Source organism: Phaenicophaeus curvirostris, unplaced genomic scaffold, assembly GCF_032191515.1.
Source record: "Phaenicophaeus curvirostris isolate KB17595 unplaced genomic scaffold, BPBGC_Pcur_1.0 scaffold_387, whole genome shotgun sequence".
NCBI classification, from domain to species: Eukaryota; Metazoa; Chordata; class Aves; order Cuculiformes; family Cuculidae; genus Phaenicophaeus; species Phaenicophaeus curvirostris.
The window spans coordinates 69,811-90,350 of record NW_027206980.1 but is presented as its reverse complement, the minus strand read 5'-3'; the positions used below and the strand labels follow the sequence as shown (position 1 = coordinate 90,350).

Here is a 20,540-nt window from a genome sequence, read left to right as displayed (position 1 = left end):
CCAAAGGGCTCCTCGAGGAGATGGAACCATCCCAAAGGGCTCCTGGAGGACTTGGGACCATCCCAAAGGGCTCAAGGAGGAGATGGAACCGTCCCAAAGGGCTCCTGGAGGAGATGGAACCATCCCAAAGGGCTCAAGGAGGAGATGGGACCGTCCCAAAGGGCTCCTGGAGGAGATGGGACCGTCCCAAAGGGCTCAAGGAGGAGATGGAACCATCCCAAAAGGCTCCTTGAAGCTGGGAGATGCCACCAGGATGACTCGGTTCCTCCTCGCGCGCCCAAGGGAGGCGACGCAGCAACCCCGCGTCCCCGTTCCCTCAATCCGGGGTGGTGGCCTCCAGCTTTTCCGGGAAGAAGAAAGGTCCCATCCCCATCCTGCGTCCAGGAGGAGGAGACGGCCCCCAACGCCGCCCACCGGCGAAGGTCAAGGAGGAGAAAACAAGGACCACGCGTCTTTTTTTGTTGATGTTTTGGTTGCAACCCCGAAGTTCTCGATCTTCTCCTTCCAAGACTCGTTTGGTTGGTTTCCAACCCCAAAACGACCTCCCCGAGCCTCGCTCGGAGAAGGTCCAAGGTCCTTCTCGGCCCTCAACGTCGTCGCGGTCCTCGACGGTGGCCGAGATCCTGAGAGGCGATGGAGAAAAGGCAACGGTGCCGGCCGGCCGGGGTCTCCTGGAGCTGGCCGAGCGTGGCCTCTGGTGGCTTCGTGGTCCTTCCACGTTATTCCAAGCCCAGGATGTAGTTGATGCCTTGGACCAGGCCGATGATGACCGGTTGCCAGGCCACCAGGTAGCGAAGCCAGTCCAGGAGTTGCCCGTAGAGGACGTGAGGCCTCTCCCAGCTGGGCAGGAAGGAGTTAAAGATCCACGGGGACACGAGGGAGAAGAACCGAGGCCACCTCAAGGGGCCACCAAGAAGGAACCAGCTCCGAGGTGGCTCCAGGTTGGACCTTCAAGGAGAAATCAAGACCTCAAGGGGCCACCAAGCAGGAACCAGCTCCGAGGTGGCTCCAGGTTGGACCTTCAAGGAGATGTTGGGACCTCAAGGTGCCACCAAGAAGGAACCAGCTCCGAGGTGGCTCCAGGTTGGACCTCAAGGAGAATTCGGGACCTCAAGGTGCCACCAAGAAGGAACCAGCTCTGAGGTGGCTCCAGGTGGGACCTTCAAGGAGATTTTGGGACCTCAAGGTGCCACCGAGCAGGAACCAGCTCCGAGGTGGCTCCAGGTGGGACCTTCAAGGAGATGTTGGGACCTCAAGGTGCCACCGAGCAGGAACCAGCTCCGAGGTGGCTCCAGGTTGGACCTTCAAGGAGAAATCGGGACCTCAAGGGGCCACCAAGAAGGAACCAGCTCCGAGGTGGCTCCAGGTGGGACCTTCAAGGAGAAATCAAGACCTCAAGGTGCCACCAAGAAGGAACCAGCTCCGAGGTGGCTCCAGGTTGGACCTTCAAGGAGATGTTGGGACCTCAAGGAGCCACCAAGAAGGAACCAGCTCCGAGGTGGCTCCAGGTGGGACCTTCAAGGAGAAATCGGGACCTCAAGGAGCCACCAAGAAGGAACCAGCTCTGAGGTGGCTCCAGGTTGGACCTTCAAGGAGAAATCGGGACCTCAAGGGGCCACCAAGAAGGAACCAGCTCCGAGGTGGCTCCAGGTTGGACCTTCAAGGAGAAATCGGGACCTCAAGGTGCCACCAAGAAGGAACCAGCTCCGAGGTGGCTCCAGGTGGGACCTTCAAGGAGAAATCGGGGCCTCAAGGTGCCACCAAGAAGGAACCAGCTCCGAGGTGGCTCCAGGTGGGACCTTCAAGGAGAATTTGGGACCTCAAGGTGGATCCCACCAGGAGAAAAAGGATACGGGTTGCTGAACATCCTCTTGAGATCCACCTTCTCCTTGCAGTAGGGACACGTCTGCTTCTTCCCCACGATGCACCAGCCCCGGATGCAGAACTCGTGGAAGCTGAGGAGCAACAAGTTAAGGAGCAACGACCACCTCGGCCACCACCCGGCTCCCAGACGTCACCCCAGATCCACCTGGTGGCTCCTCAGCCCTTGTCTAGTGGGACCTGGACCTCCTGAGGTGGTGGGATGAGGAGGAGGAGGGTGGTGACCACCATCCCGAGCCGAGAAGCTCCTCGAAAGGAGGGTGAGAGCCGGCGGAACCCCCCGGAGATGCCTCCAGCTGGGAACCACCAGGGCTTTGAGCACCATGAAGGTTCCTCCAGCCCTGAGAACTCCATAAAGTTGACTTGGAGCTCCTGGAGAAGACGAGGAGCCGCTCCAGAGGCTGGATTTGCTCTTCCAAGCGAGGCCTGAGGTCCAAGCCCGACTCCCACCTCCACCCTGGAGGAGATCCAGAGCTCCTAGCAAGCCTGGAGCACCACGAGCACCACGTCCTCCAGCCCCCACGGCCCTCGTGAGCTGCTGGTGGCTTGGAGACACCAGGACCACGTCAGCCGGAAGGTCCCGGCTGGGTCCCGGTCGTTAAATTTAACGATGTTTTCGGGCTGGTTGGTCGGCGTGACCTTTATGGGGACCAAGCTTGGAAACCACCACGGAAGGAGGAACGTCAGCGAAGCCGGAGGAGATCCCGGCGCCGGGAAACCCCTCGGTGACGCCGGCGCTGAGCAAGAGCCGCCACTTCCGCTTTCGAGATGACTCGGAGGACGCAGCTGACGGCGACGGTGGAGAAGGTCCAGGGCGTTGGAGACCCTGGTGGAGCCACCAGGGGGACTTTGGGGAAGGAGGAACGTGCTGGGATGGGTTGTGGAGGAACCAACTGGTGGAGCTGGACCAAGGGAGCAGCTTCCAGGTCATTCTGAGCCGTTCCAAGAAGTTGGAGACCCTGGTGGAGCCACCAGAGGGTTTTGGAGAAGGAGGAACATGCTGGGATGGGATGAGGTGGAACCTGCTGGTGGAGCTGGACCAAGGGCCCCATTTCTAGGAGATTCTGAGCCATTCAAAGAAGTTGGAGACCCTGGTGGAGCCACCAGAGGGACTTTGAGGAAGGAGGAAGGTGCTGGGATGGGATGAGGTGGAACCTGCTGGTGGAACAGGACCAAGGGAGACGTTTCCAGGTCATTCTGAGCCGTTCCAAGAAGTTGGAGACCCTGGTGGAGCCACCAGAGGGTTTTGAGGAAGGAGGAACATGCTGGGATGGGATGAGGTGGAACCTCCTGGTGGAGCTGGACCAAGGGCCCCGTCTGCAGCGGCTGCTGAGGAGCCCCAGGAGCTGGAGAGCCCGGGACGAGCTGTGGGGGAGGAGGAAGGTCCTGGCTGGTGGCTGAACTGGGCCGCGGTGGCCCCGGCTGGTGGGACGGACCCAGGAGAAGCCGGGACGCGCGGTTCCTCCCCCAGCGCAGCGACCAGAGGGTCCTTAGGGTGGGAACGAGCGTGGAGATCAGCAGGTCAAACCGCACGCGGCCACGACCGACCACGATCCCCGAGCTCCTCAGCTCGGCGGCTTCGGGAACCCTCCAGAGATGGAGACGCCGCCACCTCCTGGAGCTTCTACCGGGGCCTGAGGACCTTTTCCATCGAGAAACGTCTCCTGAGGTCCCACCTGAACCTCCTCTGGAGCTCCTTGAGGTCATTTCTTCTCATCCTGGCGCTGAGAAGAGACCAACCCCACCTCTCCCCAACCTCCTTTCAGCTGGAGACGGTGAGGAGGTCTCCTCAACCTCCTGTTCTCCAGCCTAAACCCCCTCAGATCCTCCAGCTGCTCCTCAACCCTTGTTCTCCAGCCCCTTCCCAGCCCCGGTCCCTTCTCCAGACGTTCTCCAGCCCCTCAAGGTCCTTCTTGGAGTGAGGGACCTAGAATGGAACCCAAGATTCGAGGGGTGACCTCACCGGGAGGACAATCCCCTCCCTGGACCTGCTGGCCACCTCGTTTCTGCTCCAAGCCAAGATGTCATTGACCTTGGTGGCCACCTGGGCCCCTGCTCGACCCTGTTCAACCACCCCCCGAGGTCCTTCTCCACCAGGAACCCTTCCAGCTGCTCTTCTCCAAGCCTGGAGCTGCTCGGGGTTGCGTCCCAAGCGCTCGGGCCTGGTGGAACCTCATCCCCTTGGCCTCATCCCAAGGTTCCGGACCCCTCTGGAGATCCTCCCAACCCTCCAGGAGATCCACGTTTCCAGCCAGCTCAGTGTCATCTCCAAACTCTCTCAATCCAGACCATCAAGCAAGAGATGGAGGAGAACGGGAGCCACCAGCAAGCCCTGGAGATGCCACCTGCGACCAACCGCCACGTGGATTGAGCTCCGTCCCCACCACTTTTTGGAAGGAGGAGGAGGAGGAGCTGGAGGAGGAAGAGCTGGAGGAGAATCTGGAGGAGGAGGAGCTGGAGGAGGAGGAGAAGCTGGAGGAGGAGGAGAAGCTGGAGGAGGAAGAGAAGCTGGAGGAGGAGGAGAAGCTGGAGGAGGAGGAGGAGGAACTGGAGGAGGAGGAAGAGAAGCTGGAGGAGGAGGAGAAGCTGGAGGAGGAGCTGGAGGAGGAGGAAAAGGAGCTGGAGGAGGAGGAGGAGGAACTGGAGGAGGAGGAGGAGGAGGAGGAGGAGGAGGAGGAGAAGCTGGAGGAAGAGCTGGAGGAGGAGGAGCTGGAAGAGGAGCTGGAGCTGGAAGAGGACCTGGAGGAGCTGGAGGAGGAGGAGAAGCTGGAGGAGGAGCTGGAGGAGGAGCTGGAGGAGGAGCTGGAGGAGGAGAAGGAGCTGGAGGAAGAGGAGCTGGAGGAGGAGCTGGAGAAGCTGGAGGAGAAGGAGCTGGAGGAGGAGGAGCTGGAGGAGGAGCTGGAGGAGGAGCTGGAGGAGAAGCTGGAGGAGAAGCTGGAGGAGAAGCTGGAGGAGAAGCTGGAGGAGAAGCTGGAGGAGGAGGAGCTGGAGGAGAAGCTGGAGGAGGAGCTGGAGGAGGAGGAGGAGGAGGAGGAGCTGGAGGAGGAGGAGCTGGAGGAGGAGGAGCTGGAGGAGGAGCTGGAGGAGGAGCTGGAGGAGGAGCTGGAGGAGAAGCTGGAGGAGAAGCTGGAGGAGAAGCTGGAGGAGGAGGAGCTGGAGGAGAAGCTGGAGGAGGAGCTGGAGGAGGAGCTGGAGGAGGAGGAAGAGGAGCTGGAGGAGGAGGAGGAGGAGCTGGAGGAGGAGGAGGAGGAGCTGGAGGAGGAGCTGGAGGAGGAGGAGGAGCTGGAGAAGGAGAAGCTGGAGGAGAAGGAGAAGCTGGAGGAGAAGGAGAAGCTGGAGGAGAAGGAGAAGCTGGAGGAGCTGGAAGAGGAGCTGGAGGAGGAGCTGGAGGAGGAGGAGGAGGAGGAGGAGGAGGAGGAGGAGGAGAAGCTGGAGGAGGAGCTGGAGAAGCTGGAGGAGGAGGAGCTGGAGGAGGAGGAGAAGGAGGAGGAGAAGGAGGAGGAGAAGGAGGAGGAGAAGGAGGAGGAGAAGGAGGAGGAGAAGGAGGAGGAGAAGGAGGAGGAGAAGGAGGAGGAGAAGGAGGAGGAGGAGGAGGAGGAGGAGCTGGAGGAGGAGGAGGAGGAGCTGGAGGAGGAGAAGGAGGAGGAGAAGGAGGAGGAGCTGGAGGAGAAGCTGGAGGAGGAGAAGGAGGAGCTGAAGGAGGAGGAGGAGCTGGAGGAGGAGAAGGAGGAGGAGGAGGAGGAGGAGGAGGAGGAGAAGGAGGAGAAGCTGGAGGAGGAGGAGCTGGAGGAGAAGCTGGAGGAGGAGCTGGAGGAGGAGCTGGAGGAGGAGCTGGAGGAGGAGCTGGAGGAGAAGAAGAAGGAGCTGGAGGAGGAGGAGCTGGAGGAGGAGGAGGAGCTGGAGGAGGAGGAGGAGCTGGAGGAGGAGGAGGAGCTGGAGGAGGAGGAGGAGAAGCTGGAGGAGGAGCTGGAGGAGGAGCTGGAGGAGGAGCTGGAGAAGCTGAAGGAGGAGGAGGAGGATCTGGAGGAGGAGCTGGAGGAGGAGGTCGTGGCCCTGGAGGAGGAGAAGGATACACGTGGTTGCAGGAGAGCCGGTAGGTGTTCTCGATGATTCCCTCCTCGTTAACGTCGACGAAGATCTGCTGCCCGCAGACGGCGCAGACGCTGTCCGAGAGGTGCTTGGTGGGCATCCCCGAGGCGCTGTAGAACTGGACACGGAGGAGGAGGAGGACAACGGTGACCACGAGGTCCCACCGCACCTCGAGCTTCAAGGGAGGGCGAGGCCACCAGCTGAGGCGTCCACCTCGCCGATCGAGGCTTAAAAACCTCGTTACGGGGCTAACGAGGAGAGGAGAAGGTCCCCAGCGTGGTGGCCACCGACCTTCTCCTGCTCTCCTCAAGAGTTGAGGGAGTAGGAGGTGAGCTGAGATGTTCAAACCTCCAACCCAAGAGGTTCCTCAAGCGCAGATTTGGAAGAGCAAAGTGTGAAGGCACCAACCACCATCTCCAAGGCTCCACCCACCATCTCCAAGGCTCCTCCCACCATCTCCAAGGCCCCACCCACCATCTCCAAGGCCCCACCCACCATCTCCAAGGCTCCTCCCACCATCTCCAAGGCTCCACCCACCATCTCCAAGGCTCCTCCCACCATCTCCAAGGCTCCTCCCACCATCCCCAAGGCTCCTCCCACCATCTCCAAGGCTCCTCCCACCATCTCCAAGGCCCCTCCCACCATCTCCAAGGCCCCTCCCACCATCTCCAAGGCTCCTCCCACCATCTCCAAGGCTCCTCCCACCATCTCAAGGCTCCACCCACCATCTCCAAGGCTCCTCCCACCATCTCCAAGGCTCCTCCCACCATCTCCAAGCCCCGGGTCCCACCACGTGGTGTCCCAGGTCCCTCACTGGGAAGGAGACACCCAATCCCAACATATCCAGCTGGGAGGGATCTCCAAGTGTCACCAAGTCCACGTTCCTGCTCCTGGAAGGTCCACGTGGACCCAAACCCCAAGACCAGGAGCCTCATCGAGATGCTCCTTGAGCTTGGAGACACCTTGGTGCTGTGAGGACTTCTCTGAGGAACCTGAGAAGAACCTTCGTGGTGAAGAACCTTCTCCTGGTCTCCAGCCTGAACCAGCTCAATGACCTCAGAACCTCCTTGGAGCTCTTGTCCTCAAGGACCTTCTCCATCCTGAACCACCCAGTGACCTCAGAACCTCCTTGGAGCTCTTGTCCTCAAGGACCTTCTCCATCCTGAACCACCCAGTGACCTCAGAACCTCCTTGGAGCTCTTGTCCTCAAGGACCTTCTCCATCCTGAACCACCCAGTGACCTCAGAACCTCCTTGGAGCTCTTGTCCTCAAGGACCTTCTCCATCCTGAACCACCCAGTGACCTCAGAACCTCCTTGGAGCTCTTGTCCTCAAGGACCTTCTCCATCCTGAACCACCCAGTGACCTCAGAACCTCCTCGGAGCTCTTGTCCTCAAGGTCCTTCTCCATCCCGGACCACCCAGTGACCTCAGAACCTCCTCGGAGCTCTTGTCCTCAAGGACCTTCTCCATCCTGGACCACCCAGTGACCTCAGAACCTCCTTGGAGCTCTTGTCCTCAAGGACCTTCTCCATCCTGGACCACCCAGTGACCTCAGAACCTCCTTGGAGCTCTTGTCCTCAAGGTCCTTCTCCATCCCGGACCACCCAGTGACCTCAGAAGCTCCTTGGAGCTCTTGTCCTCAAGGACCTTCTCCATCCTGGACCACCCAGTGACCTCAGCAGCTCCTTGGAGCTCTTGTCCTCAAGCTCCTTCTCCATCCCGAACCACCCAGTGACCTCAGAACCTCCTTGGAGTTCTGGTCCTCAAGGTCCTTCTCCATCCTGGACCACCCAGTGACCTCAGAACCTCCTTGGAGCTCTTGTCCTCAAGCTCCTTCTCCATCCTGAACCACCCAGTGACCTCAGAACCTCCTTGGAGCTCTTGTCCTCAAGCTCCTTCTCCATCCCGAACCACCCAGTGACCTCAGAACCTCCTTGGAGCTCTGGTCCTCAAGCTCCTTCTCCATCCTGGACCACCCAGTGACCTCAGCAGCTCCTTGGAGCTCTTGTCCTCAAGGTCCTTCTCCAACCTGAACCACCCAGTGACCTCAGAAGCTCCTTGGAGCTCTGGCCCTCAAGGTCCTTCTCCATCCTGGACCACCCAGTGACCTCAGCAGCTCCTTGGAGCTCTTGTCCTCAAGCTCCTTCTCCATCCTGAACCACCCAGTGACCTCAGAACCTCCTTGGAGCTCTTGTCCTCAAGGACCTTCTCCATCCTGGACCACCCAGTGACCTCAGAACCTCCTTGGAGCTCTTGTCCTCAAGGACCTTCTCCATCCTGGACCACCCAGTGACCTCAGAACCTCCTTGGAGCTCTTGTCCTCAAGCTCCTTCTCCATCCTGAACCACCCAGTGACCTCAGAACCTCCTTGGAGCTCTGGTCCTCAAGGACCTTCTCCATCCTGAACCACCCAGTGACCTCAGAAGCTCCTTGGAGCTCTTGTCCTCAAGGACCTTCTCCATCCTGGACCACCCAGTGACCTCAGCAGCTCCTTGGAGCTCTTGTCCTCAAGGTCCTTCTCCAACCTGAACCACCCAGTGAACTCAGAAGCTCCTTGGAGCTCTTGTCCTCAAGCTCCTTCTCCATCCTGAACCACCCAGTGACCTCAGAACCTCCTTGGAGCTCTTGTCCTCAAGCTCCTTCTCCATCCTGGACCACCCAGTGACCTCAGCAGCTCCTTGGAGCTCTTGTCCTCAAGCTCCTTCTCCATCCTGAACCACCCAGTGACCTCAGCAGCTACTTGGAGCTCTTGCCCTCAAGGTCCTTCTCCATCCTGGACCACCCAGTGACCTCAGAACCTCCTTGGATCTCTTGTCCTCAAGGACCTTCTCCATCCTGAACCACCCAGTGACCTCAGAACCTCCTTGGAGCTCTGGCCCTCAAGGTCCTTCTCCATCCTGGACCACCCAGTGACCTCAGCAGCTCCTTGGAGCTCTTGTCCTCAAGGACCTTCTCCATCCTGGACCACCCAGTGACCTCAGAACCTCCTTGGAGCTCTTGCCCTCAAGGACCTTCTCCATCCTGGACCACCCAGTGACCTCAGAACCTCCTTGGAGCTCTTGTCCTCAAGGACCTTCTCCATCCTGGACCACCCAGTGACCTCAGAACCTCCTTGGAGCTCATGTCCTCAAGGACCTTCTCCATCCTGGACCACCCAGTGACCTCAGAACCTCCTTGGAGCTCTTGTCCTCAAGGTCCTTCTCCATCCTGAACCACCCAGTGACCTCAGAACCTCCTTGGAGCTCTGGCCCTCAAGGTCCTTCTCCATCCTGATCCACCCAGTGACCTCAGAACCTCCTTGGAGCTCTTGTCCTCAAGCTCCTTCTCCATCCTGAACCACCCAGTGACCTCAGAACCTCCTTGGAGCTCTTGTCCTCAAGGACCTTCTCCAACTACCTTCTTTCTGAACATCTCATGGAGCTTCTGGGCTGCAGCTGGCGGCACCATCGTCCCAACAACCCTATGGACAAGCTCCTTTCTGGGGAGCGAGGAGGTGTCCCCTCAACCTCCTCTTCTCCAGGCTCAACCCCAGGTCCCTCAGCTGCTCCTCAACCTTCGTCCTCCAGCCCCTTCCCAGCTCCGTTCCCTTCTCCAGACGTTCTCCAGCCCCTGAGCACCTCAGAGAAACCCTCCAGAGATGGAGACGCCACCACCTCCTGGAGCTTCTACCAGGGCCTGAGGACCTTTTCCATCGAGAAACGTCTCCTGAGGTCCCACCTGAACCTCCTCTGGAGCTCCTTGAGGTCATTTCTTCTCATCCTGGCGCTGAGAAGACACCAACCCCACCTCTCTCCAACCTCCTTTCAGCTGGAGACGGTGAGGAGGTCTCCTCAACCTCCTGTTCTCCAGCCTAAACCTTCTCCAGGTCCTCCAGCTGCTCCTCAACCCTTGTTCTCCAGCCCCTTCCCAGCCCCGGTCCCTTCTCCAGACGTTCTCCAGCCCCTCAAGGTCCTTCTTGGAGCGAGGGACCTAGAATGGAACCCAAGATTCGAGGGGTGACCTCACCGGGAGGACAATCCCCTCCCTGGACCTGCTGGCCACCTCGTTTCTGCTCCAAGCCAAGACGTTGTTGACCTTCTTGGCCACCTGGGCTCCTGCTGGACCCTCTTCAACCACCCCCCGAGGTCCTTCTCCACCAGGAACCCTTCCAGCTGCTCTTCTCCAAGCCTGGAGCTGCTCGGGGTTGTGTCCCAAGCGCTCGGGCCTGGTGGAACCTCATCCCCTTGGCCTCATCCCAAGCTTCCAGATCTTTCTGGAGATCCTCCAGCAGCTCCACATCGTCTCCAAACCCACCAAGGACCCCACCAGGCAAGCCCTGGAGATGCCACCAGCCGGGAGGAGCCTCCGAAGCGGATGGCAGCTCCTCCCCCAGCGCTTTGTGGACCTCCGGAGTTGGTGGAAGGGTGGGTGGAGAGGACAACCCTGAGGAGACTCACCCCGATGGTGGAGGCCATGTAGTCCGCGCACATCTCCGCGAAGTCCCGCTCCAGGACCCCGTAGTAAAGTCCATAAAAGAGGAGCGAGATCCCAAAGTCCATGGCGTCTTCTGGTTTGATCCTACGAGAGAAGAAGCCACCGTGAGGAGCTTCTTCAGAGCAGGAGACCCGTGGAAGACCACCAGGAAGACCTCGCGGGCTTCTAGGGGTTCTCCTGGAGATCCGTGGAGGCTCCTTCTGGGAGGCTTCACCTCGCACGTGGAGAATCGAGGGATGGTTTAGGGGGTTGAGGACCTGGAAGGACCTCCAAGTCCATCCAGATCCATCTCCTCAACACGAGGAGAGCAGCTTCGTAGACTCGTGGAAGGGTTTGAGCAGGATGGGACCTCCAAGTCCATCCAGATCCAACGTCTCCACCTCCAGGTGGCTCCAAGCCCCATCTAGCCTGGTCTCCAACATCTCCAGGGATGGAGCAGCCACGGTTTCTCTGGCCAACCGGCTCCGTCACCCTCACGGGGTGGAATTTCCTCCTCTAGATCTTCTCGCCTCCAACCTCAAGGGGTTTCTCCTCGTCCCACCGCTCCAGGTCCTCGGAGAAGTCCCTCCTCAGCTCTCCCGGAGCCTCTTTCCAAGCGCCTCTGAGGGAACCTTCTCTTCTCCAGGCTGAGGAACCTCAACTCCCTCCACCTGGCCTCGCAGCTGAGGTTCTCCAGCCCTCAAATCATCTTTGAAGCCTCTTCCAGACCCGTTTCAACATCTCCATGACCTTCAACCAGACCTGGTTGCTTGGATCCCATCCAAGTTGGCCTCGGACGTCTCCAGATACAGAGCTTCTCCCACCTCCCTGGGCTGTAGGTGACACCCAGGCATCCAAAACCTGGTGTCCACCATCCTCCAGACCTTCTGGAAGGAGCAACCACCTTGGATCCACCCTGGGGTGACCAGGGAAGGGGTTGTCCACCCCCGCGGTGAGGCCACAGCTCGAATCCTGAGGTCCCTTCTGGGTCCTTCACTCCAAGAAAGACCTCGAGAACATCCAGGAGGAGGGAACGGAGCTGGAGAACGAGGGTTGTGGGAGAAGCTGAGGAACCTGGGCCTCCAGCCTGGAGAAGAAGAAGCTGAGGAGACACCTCGTCGCTCTCCAGGAGAGGAGGTTGCGACGAGGTTGGCGTCTCCTCCCAAGAAACAAGCGGTGGGACGAGAAGAAACGGCCTCGAGCTGCTCCAGAGGAGCTTTAGGTTGGACCTCGGAGAAGATCCCTCGGTGGAAAGGGGCGTGAAGACCTCGTTGGAAGCCGCGGTGGAGCCTCCGTCCCTGGTGGGGCTCCAAAACGACGTGGTCACGGCCTTGGGGACACGGTTTGGTCCTCAGGGTTGAGCTGGACGAGCTCCAAGAGCTTCTCCAACCTCTCTTAATTCCACGATTCTACGAGGTGGAGCAGCTCAGGTGCCACCACCCCGGGTGGGACCTTCTCAGAAGAAGACGGTGGAGCCGGAGGTCGACTCACCTGAACAAGAGGTTGAGGCCGAAGAGGGTGAACATGACGGCCACGTAGCCGATGATGCCCGTGGCGTAACTGAGCTTGTAGATCAGCAGGAACCACTTGTAGACCAACCTGGGAAGGAGCCACGAGGTCAGGTTCTCCCCGCGGACACCACCCCGAGGACCTCAAGGTCCCTTCGGCCGCGTGGAGAAGGTGCTCGTAGACCGGTTGGGTGGGAAGGACCTCAAAGTCCATCGAGTTCCATGAGCAAGGACGCCTTCTCCTGGATTAGGAGCTCCAAGCTCCATCCCACGTGGCCTCCAACCCCTCCAGGTCCATGACAGGGACACCTTCTCCTGCATCAGGAGCTCCAAGCTCCATCCCACGTGGCTTTCAACCCCTCCAACCCTCCTTTTATCTCGATGTGATGGTTCAAACCCACCCAGGTCCATGACAGGGACACCTTCTCCTGGAGCAGGAGCTCCAAGCTCCATCCCATGTGGCCTCCAACCCCTCCCAGGTCCATGACAGGGACACCTTCTCCTGGATTAGGAGCTCCGAGCTCCATCCCACGTGGCCTTCAACCCCTCCAGGTCCATGACAGGGACACCTTCTCCTGGAGCAGGAGCTCCAAGCTCCATCCCATGTGGCCTTCAACCCCTCCAGGTCCATGACAGGGACACCTTCTCCTGGACCAGGAGCTCCAAGCTCCATCCCATGTGGCCTCCAACCCCTCCCAGGTCCAGGACAGGGACACCTTCTCCTGGACCAGGAGCTCCGAGCTCCATCCCACGTGGCCTCCAACCCCTCCAGGTCCATGACAGGGACACCTTCTCCTGGACCGGGAGCTCCAAGCTCCATCCCACGTGGCCTTCAACCCCTCCCAGGTCCATGACAGGGACACCTTCTCCTGGAGCAGGAGCTCCAAGCTCCATCCCACGTGGCCTTCAACCCCTCCCAGGTCCATGACAGGGACACCTTCTCCTGGAGCAGGAGCTCCAAGCTCCATCCCACGTGGCCTCCAACCCCTCCAACCCTCCTTTTATCTCAACGTGATGGTTCAAACCCACCCAGGTCCATGACAGGGACACCTTCTCCTGGAGCAGGAGCTCCAAGCTCCATCCCACGTGGCCTTCACCCCCTCCAGGGACGGAGCAACCTGTTCCTGGACCTCCAAACCCTCTCAGGAGAAGGTTTCTCCTCCAGATCTCATCTCCACGTCCCCTCTTGAAGCTCCGAACCCTTCTCCTCAGCCCATCCCTGGTCCAGAGCTTCTCCCCAGCTTCCCTGGAGCCCCCTGGAAGGTGCTCCAAGGTCTCCGTGGAGCCTTCTCTTCTCCAGGGTGGAGAACCCCAACGGAGGACGCTCGTTCTGACCTGGGGGTCGTCTGCACCAGAGGCTTCCGGGTGGCTCTGAAGGTGACGAAGGCCGTGACGGCCGAGAAGAAGAGCCAGACGAGGAGGAACCTCCACCAGTAGAGCTTGACGGTGAAGTACAGGGGCACCACCCACATCTGGAAGAGGGTCACCAGCTGCAGGAGGACACGAGAAACATCTGGAGGGGGGTTCGGGCTCCTCAGACCTCAAAAAAAAAAGGTCCTGGTGGGGCCGCTGGGAGGGGGAGAGCAACGGGATGAGGTTCCACCAAGCCAAGAGGTTGGGATACAACAACCCCCTGGAGCTCCAGGCTTGGGGAAGAGCGGCTGGAAGGGTTCCTGGTGGAGAAGGACCTTGGGGGGTGGTTGAACATGAGCCCAGGTGGCCAAGAAGGTCAACAACGTCTTGGCTTGGAGCAGAAACGAGGTGGCCAGCGGGAGCTGGGAGGGGATTGTCCTCCCGGTGAGGTCACACCTCGAATCTTGGGTTCCATCCTAGGTCCCTCGCTCCAAGAAGGACCTTGAGGGGCTGGAGAACGTCTGGAGAAGGGACCGGGGCTGGGAAGGGGCTGGAGAACAAGGGTGGAGGAGCAGCTGGAGGATCTGAGGGGGTTTAGGCTGGAGAACAGGAGGTTGAGGAGACCTCCTCACCGTCTCCAGCTGAAAGGAGGTTGGGGAGAGGTGGGGTTGGTCTCTTCTCAGCGCCAGGATGAGAAGAAATGACCTCAAGGAGCTCCAGAGGAGGTTCAGGTGGGACCTCAGGAGACGTTTCTCGATGGAAAAGGTCCTCAGGCCCTGGTAGAAGCTCCAGGAGGTGGTGGAGTCTCCATCTTTCTAAAGCCGCTGAGCTGAGGAGCTCGGGGATCGTGGTTGGTCGTGGCCGCGTAGGGTTGGACATCACGATCTCCGAGGTCTTCTCCAAGCTCACGACTCCACAAAGCTCACGGAGAACTCGAGGGGTTGGCTGGAGACCCCCAAATACGATGAAGAAGTCAACGAGAGGTTGGTTGGAGGGGACAGGACGGTCCCTGCCGGGCAAGGGGCATCCAGGAGCAACTTTGTCCCATCTCCAGCGCTCCGAGAAGTCCATGAACCCAGCTTCTTGGAAACCAAAGACCTCCAAGAGGCTCCAGCCCCTCAGATCTCCACGAGCTGCTCGGAGGACGATGGCGTCTCAGCCCCAAACATGAGAAGATCAGCAGGAACGTTCTTAGATCCATGGAGACACGGAAGGATGAAGGTTGGAGAAGGTCTCCAAGCTCCTCCAAGCCAACCGAGTGGACCCAACCCCGTCCCCAAGGCCTCGTCCACGTGGGTTTGGAATCCCACCAGGGACGGAGGCGCCGCCACCGCCCTGAGGAGCATCTGCTGGGGCTTCACCACCTTTTCCGTGAAGGATCTTCTCCAAGATCCAACCTGAACCTCCTTCTGGAGCAACCTGAGGCCGTTCCCTCTCGTTCCTTGGGAGGAGACACCAACCCCACCTCGAAACCTCCTTTCTGGAGCTTCAGAGAGCGACGAGGCTTCTCCTCAACCTCCTCTTCTCCACATCCAACGCCCCCAGGTCCTTCAGCTTCTCCCCCGAGCTCTCCAGTTCCCTCCTCCAAGGTCCTTCTTGGGAGCGAAGAACCCAAGAACCGAGGTCTCAACGGAGACCTGAAGCCAAACCCGGCAGGACAACCCCTTCCCTCCTCCAGGTCCCACCCAACCCGAGACGCCGTGGTCCTTCTCGCCCACTGGGGACCTCCCGGACGTCCCCTAGAAGCTGGAGGAGAAGCTGGAGGAGCTCCTTACGTTGTAGGAGCGAGGGTGTCTCTGTTTCCACTGGACCAGGAGGAGCTGGGCCACCACCAAGGTGGCGATGAGGATGAGGACCATCTCGGCGTGCATGGCCTCGTGGCCCCGGTGCTTGGCGTGCATCCTGGCGTGCTCCACCCTGGAACGAGGAGGAGGAGGAGAAGAACCCGCTTGAGGGACACGTGGCGATGGATTCCCACCTCCATTCCGAAGAAAACGCCTCGAGGCGGAGCAGCTGGAGACGTTCGGGACCAAGAAGATGAAGAAGAAGCAGCCACCAAGCAGGTGGAGGCCACCACCCAACACTTCCTGGTGGGGACGAGGCGTGAGGAGCTTCAAGCGAGGTTCCCGAGGGGAGGAACGAGGCCTTGAGGTCCTCCAGACCCCCCCGCGGCGCCACCGGAGCGGCTGTCGGACGCCGAAAGCTCGTTACGGAGCCACCAGCCTCGTTCTCCGCCTCGTCCAGCCAGGAGGAACCTCCACGGGGAGGGGACGGAGCCACGAAACCCCCCGGAGATCCCAAAAAATTGCTCCACCTGCTTCCCAACCCACCCGGAGGTTCCTCAGAGACGAGGCCAAGAGAAGCTTGGAGGGGTCACCAGCTTCTCCAAGCCCGGACTCACCTCCATCTCTCCTCTGGGGACAGGTGGGACAGGTCGACCTGAGGAGGAAGGGAAGAGAGAAGGATCAGGGGGCGAAGCTCGGGAGAAGCAGGAGGGAACGGAGCTCGGGGACCTTCCAAGGAGCTCGGGGACCTTCCAAGGAGCTCAGGGAGCTTCCAAGGAGCTCGGGGACCTTCAATGGAGCTCGGGGACCTTCAGGGAATGGAGATCAGGGGACCTTCAGGGAATGGAGCTCAGGGGACCTTCAGGGAATGGAGCTCAGGGACCTTCAGGGAGAGGAGCTCGGGGACCTTCAGGGAGAGGAGCTCGGGGACCTTCAGGGAGAGGAGCTCGGGGACCTTCAGGGAGAGGAGCTTGGGGACCTTCAGGGTGAAGAGCTCGGGGACCTTCAGGGAGAGGAGCTCGGGGACCTTCAGGGAGAGGAGCTCGGGGACCTTCAATGGAGCTCGAGGACCTTCAATGGAGCTCGAGGACCTTCAGGGAATGGAGATCAGGGACCTTCAGGGAGAGGAGCTCGGGGACCTTCAGGGAGAGGAACTCGAGGACCTTCAGGGAGAGGAACTTGGGGACCTTCAGAGCTCGGGGACCTTCAGGAAGAGGAGCTGGAGGGACCTTCAGAGAGAGGAACTCGGGGACCTTCAGGGAATGGAGATCGGGGACCTTCAATGGAGCTCGAGGGCCTTCAGGGAGAGGAGCTCGGGGACCTTCAGGGAGAGGAGCTCGGGGACCTTCAATGGAGCTCGAGGGCCTTCAGGGAGAGGAGCTTGGGGACCTTCAGAGCTCAGGGACCTTCAGGGAGAGGAGCTGGAGGGACCTTCAGGGAGAGGAACTCGGGGACCTTCAGGGAGAGGAGCTCGGGGACCTTCAGAGCTCAGGGACCTTCAGGAAGAGGAGCTGGAGGGACCTTTAGGGTGAGGAACTCGGGGACCTTCAGGGAATGGAGATTAGGGACCTTCAATGGAGCTCGAGGGCCTTCAGGGAGAGGAACTCGAGGACCTTCAGAGCTCAGGGGCCTTCAGGAAGAGGAGCTGGAGGGACCTTCAGGGCGAGGAACTCGGGGACCTTCAGGGAGAGGAGCTCGGGGACCTTCAATGGAGTTTGAGGACCTTCAGGGCGAGGAGCTCGGGGACCTTCAGAGCTCAGGGACCTTCAGGGAGAGGAGCTCGGGGACCTTCAGGGAGAGGAATTCGGGGACCTTCAGATCTCAGGGGCCTTCAGGAAGAGGAGCTGGAGGGGCCTTCAGGGCGAGGAACTCAGGGGCCTTCAGGGAATGGAGCTCAGGGACCTTCAGGGCGAGGACTTTGGGGACCCCCCAACCCCGCCCCCCCCAATCCCAGCGCCCCCCCAGTCCCCCCTCCCCTCAACCCCCCCCCTCCCCCCCCACCTCCTCCACATCTCGCTCCACGGGGCCTCCAACCTCCACCTCCAGCACGGCCGCCATTGCTCCCCCCCCCTCCCCCCTCCTCCTCCTTCTTTCCCCGCCTCATTCCGCCTCCTTCCCATCGCCCCCCGCGGCCGCAGCCAATGGGAGACGAGGAGGCGCGGCCCCCGCTAAGGGACCGTCTCTAAAGTTTCATCCCCGCAGCCGAGCGCAAAATCCGCCCCCCAGCCCCACCACCCCCCCCGCCTCCTCGCCCCTCGTTTTCAGCTTAAAGGGACGCGCCCCGCTCGCTGGTTTCGCCTCCGAGAGGCCCTTCCCGGCGGGGGTTTGCGCCGCAGCGCGGGAGCGAACATGGAGGACGGTCCCTTAAGGCTCGGTGCGTGGCGGGCTCAAGATGGCGGCGGGGACTGCAAATCCCGGCATGCACCGCGGTGACCGGGGGTCTAAAAGGGCGGGGACCGCGGCGGGGACTACAAGTCCCGTCGTGCACCGCGGTGACCGGAAGTGGACCGCGGCGGGGACTACAAGTCCTGTCGTGCCCCGCGGTTACAGGGGAGCCTTATGGGGCCTGGGGTAGAGGCTCGGACTACAAGTTCCGTCGTGCACCGCGGCTGCGGTGAGGGGGAGCAGGGAGGGGTTTGGGGGGGAAGGGGAGCAGAGAGGGGTTTGGGGGGAGGGGAGAGGGGGTTTGGGGGGCTAGGAGAGGGGTTTGGGGGGGAAGGGTGTGTGGGGAGAGGAGTTTGGGGTGAAGGGAGAGGGGTTTGGGGGTGAAAGGGAGCAGAGAGGGGTTTGGGGGGGAAGGGAGAGGGTTTGGGGGTGAGGGGAGAGGGGTTTGGGGGTGAAGGGAGAGGGGTTTGGGGGGCTAGGACAGGGGTTTGGGGGGGAAGGGGGTGTGGAGAAAGGGTTTGGGGGTGAAGGGAGAGGGGTTTGGGGGTGAGGGGAGAGGGTTTGGGGGTGAAAGGGAGCAGAGAGGGGTTTGGGGGTGAAGGGAGAGGGATTTGGGGGTGAAGGGGGTGAGGGGAGAGGGTTTGGGGGTGAAAGGGAGCAGTGAGGGGTTTGGGGGTGAAGGGAGAGGGGTGTGGGGGTGAAGAGGGGGTGTGGGGAGAGGGTTTGGGGGTGAAGGGAGGGGGGTTTGGGGGTGAGGGGGACCAGACAGGGGTTTGGGGGGAGGGGAGGGGGGTTTGGGGGGCTAGGACAGGGGTTTGGGGGGGAAGGGGGTGTGGAGAAAGGGGTTTGGGGGGAAGGGAGAGGGGTTTGGGGGTGAAGGGGAGCAGAGAGGGGTTTGGGGGGAGGGGAGAGGGGTTTGGGGGTGAAGGGGGGTAGGAGAGGGGTATGGGGGTGAAGGGGGGTAGGAGAGGGGTATGGGGGTGAAGGGAGAGGGATTTGGGGGGAAGAGGGGGTGGGGAGAGGGGTTTTGGGGTGAAGGGGAGCAGAGAGGGGTATGGGGGTGAAGGGAGAGGGGTTTGGGGGGCTAGGACAGGGGTTTGGGGGGGAAGGGGGTGTGGAGAAAGGGTTTGGGGGGGAAGGGAGAGGGGTTTGGGGGTGAGGGGAGAGGGTTTGCGGGGGAAGGGGGGTGTGGGGAGAGGGGTTTGGGGGGGAAGGGGAACCGAGGAGATCCAAGAGGAACCGAAAAGATCCCGAGTGGCTCCGGTGAAAATCAGCTTCGTGGTGTCCTTCTCGTCCCACGTGTCCACACGATCCCATGATGGGGGACGGTGGGGAGCCTGGAGACCCTCCTGCCCCCCAGCCATGGATCCAGGTCCCTCTGCAGATCCTCCTGCCCTCCAGCCATGGATCCAGATCCCTCTCTAGCTCCTCCTGCCCTCCAGCCATGGATCCAGCTCCCTCTCTAGCTCCTCCTGCCCTCCAGCCATGGATCCAGCTCCCTCTCTAGCTCCTCCTGCCCTCCAGCCATGGATCCAGCTCCCTCTCTAGCTCCTCCTGCCCTCCAGCCATGGATCCAGATCCCTCTCTAGCTCCTCCTGCCCTCCAGCCATGGATCCAGATCCCTCTCTAGCTCCTCCTGCCCTCCAGCCATGGATCCAGATCCCTCTCTAGCTCCTCCTGCCCTCCAGCCATGGATCCAGATCCCTCTGCAGATCCTCCTGCCCTCCAGCCATGGATCCAGATCCCTCTCTAGCTCCTCCTGCCCTCCAGCCATGGATCCAGATCCCTCTCTAGCTCCTCCTGCCCTCCAGCCATGGATCCAGATCCCTCTCTAGCTCCTCCTGCCCTCCAGCCATGGATCCAGATCCCTCTCTAGCTCCTCCTGCCCTCCAGCCATGGATCCAGATCCCCCTCTGGGACCAGCAGGAGCTTCTGGAGGACACCTCAGGTCACTCCAGGAGATGGTATGAAACTTAGTGGATCTTCCAGAGGGTTTGAGGATCCACTGGAGCTTCTCCTTGTCCTCCAGGAGGATGGCGAAGCCCCGAATGGTCCTTGGGTCTCCAGCCCTGCCATCAGACCTTCTTTCCGGAACCTCACTCGTAAGTTTGGTTTGGTCTCCATCTCCATCTTCTACTTGTGGCACTGGACTCATTCACTCCAGGACCATCTCCTCCTCCATCTATCTCCTCCTCCATCTATCTCCTCCTCCATCTATCTCCTCCTCCATCTATCTCCTCCTCCATCTCCTCCTCCATCTCCTCCTCCCCTGGTAGAACCTCATGAGTTTCTTGCACCTCCAGCCTCTCCAGGTCCCTCTAGATGACGTCGTGTCCTTCTCAACCGCTTCTTCTTCAGTTCCTCTCCCCTTTTCCATGAGGAGCTGGGTCTGGTGTCCACCTGGAGCTGCTCCTTTGGTCGGAAGCACCTTGGGAGCTTCCCCCTCTTCTCCCCCAGGTCCAGAGGAGGAGCTGGAGCTCGTGGCCACCAGGAGAACCAGACGGGGAACAGGGACCGAGGACACGGAGGGGGGTGGTGAGGACGTGGGAATGGGGGCTCCAAGCTGGAGAAGAAGAGGACCTCGTGTCCGGCTGTCTGTCCATCCCCTGAATCCCAGGAGTGAGGAGCTGCTGGGACCTCTGGGACGGGTCCTCCTGGGACATCTGAGATGGGTCCTGCTGGGACCTCTGGGATGGATCCATCTGGGACAGGTCCTGCTGGGACCTCTGGGACGGATCCAGCTGGGACCTCTGGGATGGATCCTACTGGGATGGATCCTGCTGGGACCTCTGGAACAGGTCCATCTGGGACTTCTGGGATGGATCCATCTGGGACGGGTCCTGCTGGGACCTCTGGGTTGTTTCCTCCTGGGACCTCTGGGATGGATCCTTCTGGGATATCTGGGACGGGTCTTGCTGTGACATCCATGATGGCTCCTTCTGGGATGGGTCCTGCTGGGACCTCTGGGCCAGGTCCCACTTGGAGATCTGGGATGGGTCCTTCTGGGATGGGTCCTTCTGGGACCTTGGGACCTCTGGGACGGGTCCTACTGGGATGGATCCTGCTGGGACCTCTGGAATGGGTCCA

At 60.8% G+C, this 20,540-nt stretch overlaps 1 protein-coding gene across 1 annotated transcript; it reads right to left on the bottom strand.

The window, feature by feature from the left end:
• Positions 1-620: 620 nt before the first annotated feature.
• On the bottom strand, positions 621-17,140 carry LOC138735027 (E3 ubiquitin ligase Rnf121). Its single transcript, XM_069882891.1, has 9 exons — positions 17,070-17,140; positions 15,686-15,723; positions 15,060-15,201; positions 13,267-13,421; positions 11,915-12,022; positions 10,408-10,528; positions 5,955-6,088; positions 1,854-1,955; positions 621-840 (listed from the first exon to the last, which is right to left on the bottom strand). Exons 1-9 carry the CDS (start codon positions 17,124-17,126, stop codon positions 720-722), a joined length of 978 nt encoding a protein of 325 aa, XP_069738992.1. The 5' UTR covers positions 17,127-17,140; the 3' UTR covers positions 621-719.
• Between the last annotated feature and the right edge of the window lie 3,400 nt (positions 17,141-20,540).

Coding starts and splice junctions, on each gene's coding strand:
- LOC138735027 (XM_069882891.1), bottom strand. CDS start 17,126: ATGGCGGCCGTGCTGGAGGTGGAGGTTGGAGGCCCCGTGGAGCGAGAT. Junction 15,724..17,069: donor TGGAGCGAGATGTGGAGGAG/GTGGGGGGGGAG, acceptor CTTCCTCCTCAG/GTCGACCTGTCCCACCTGTC. Junction 841..1,853: donor AAGAGGATGTTCAGCAACCC/GTATCCTTTTTC, acceptor CTTCCTGCCCAG/CTGGGAGAGGCCTCACGTCC.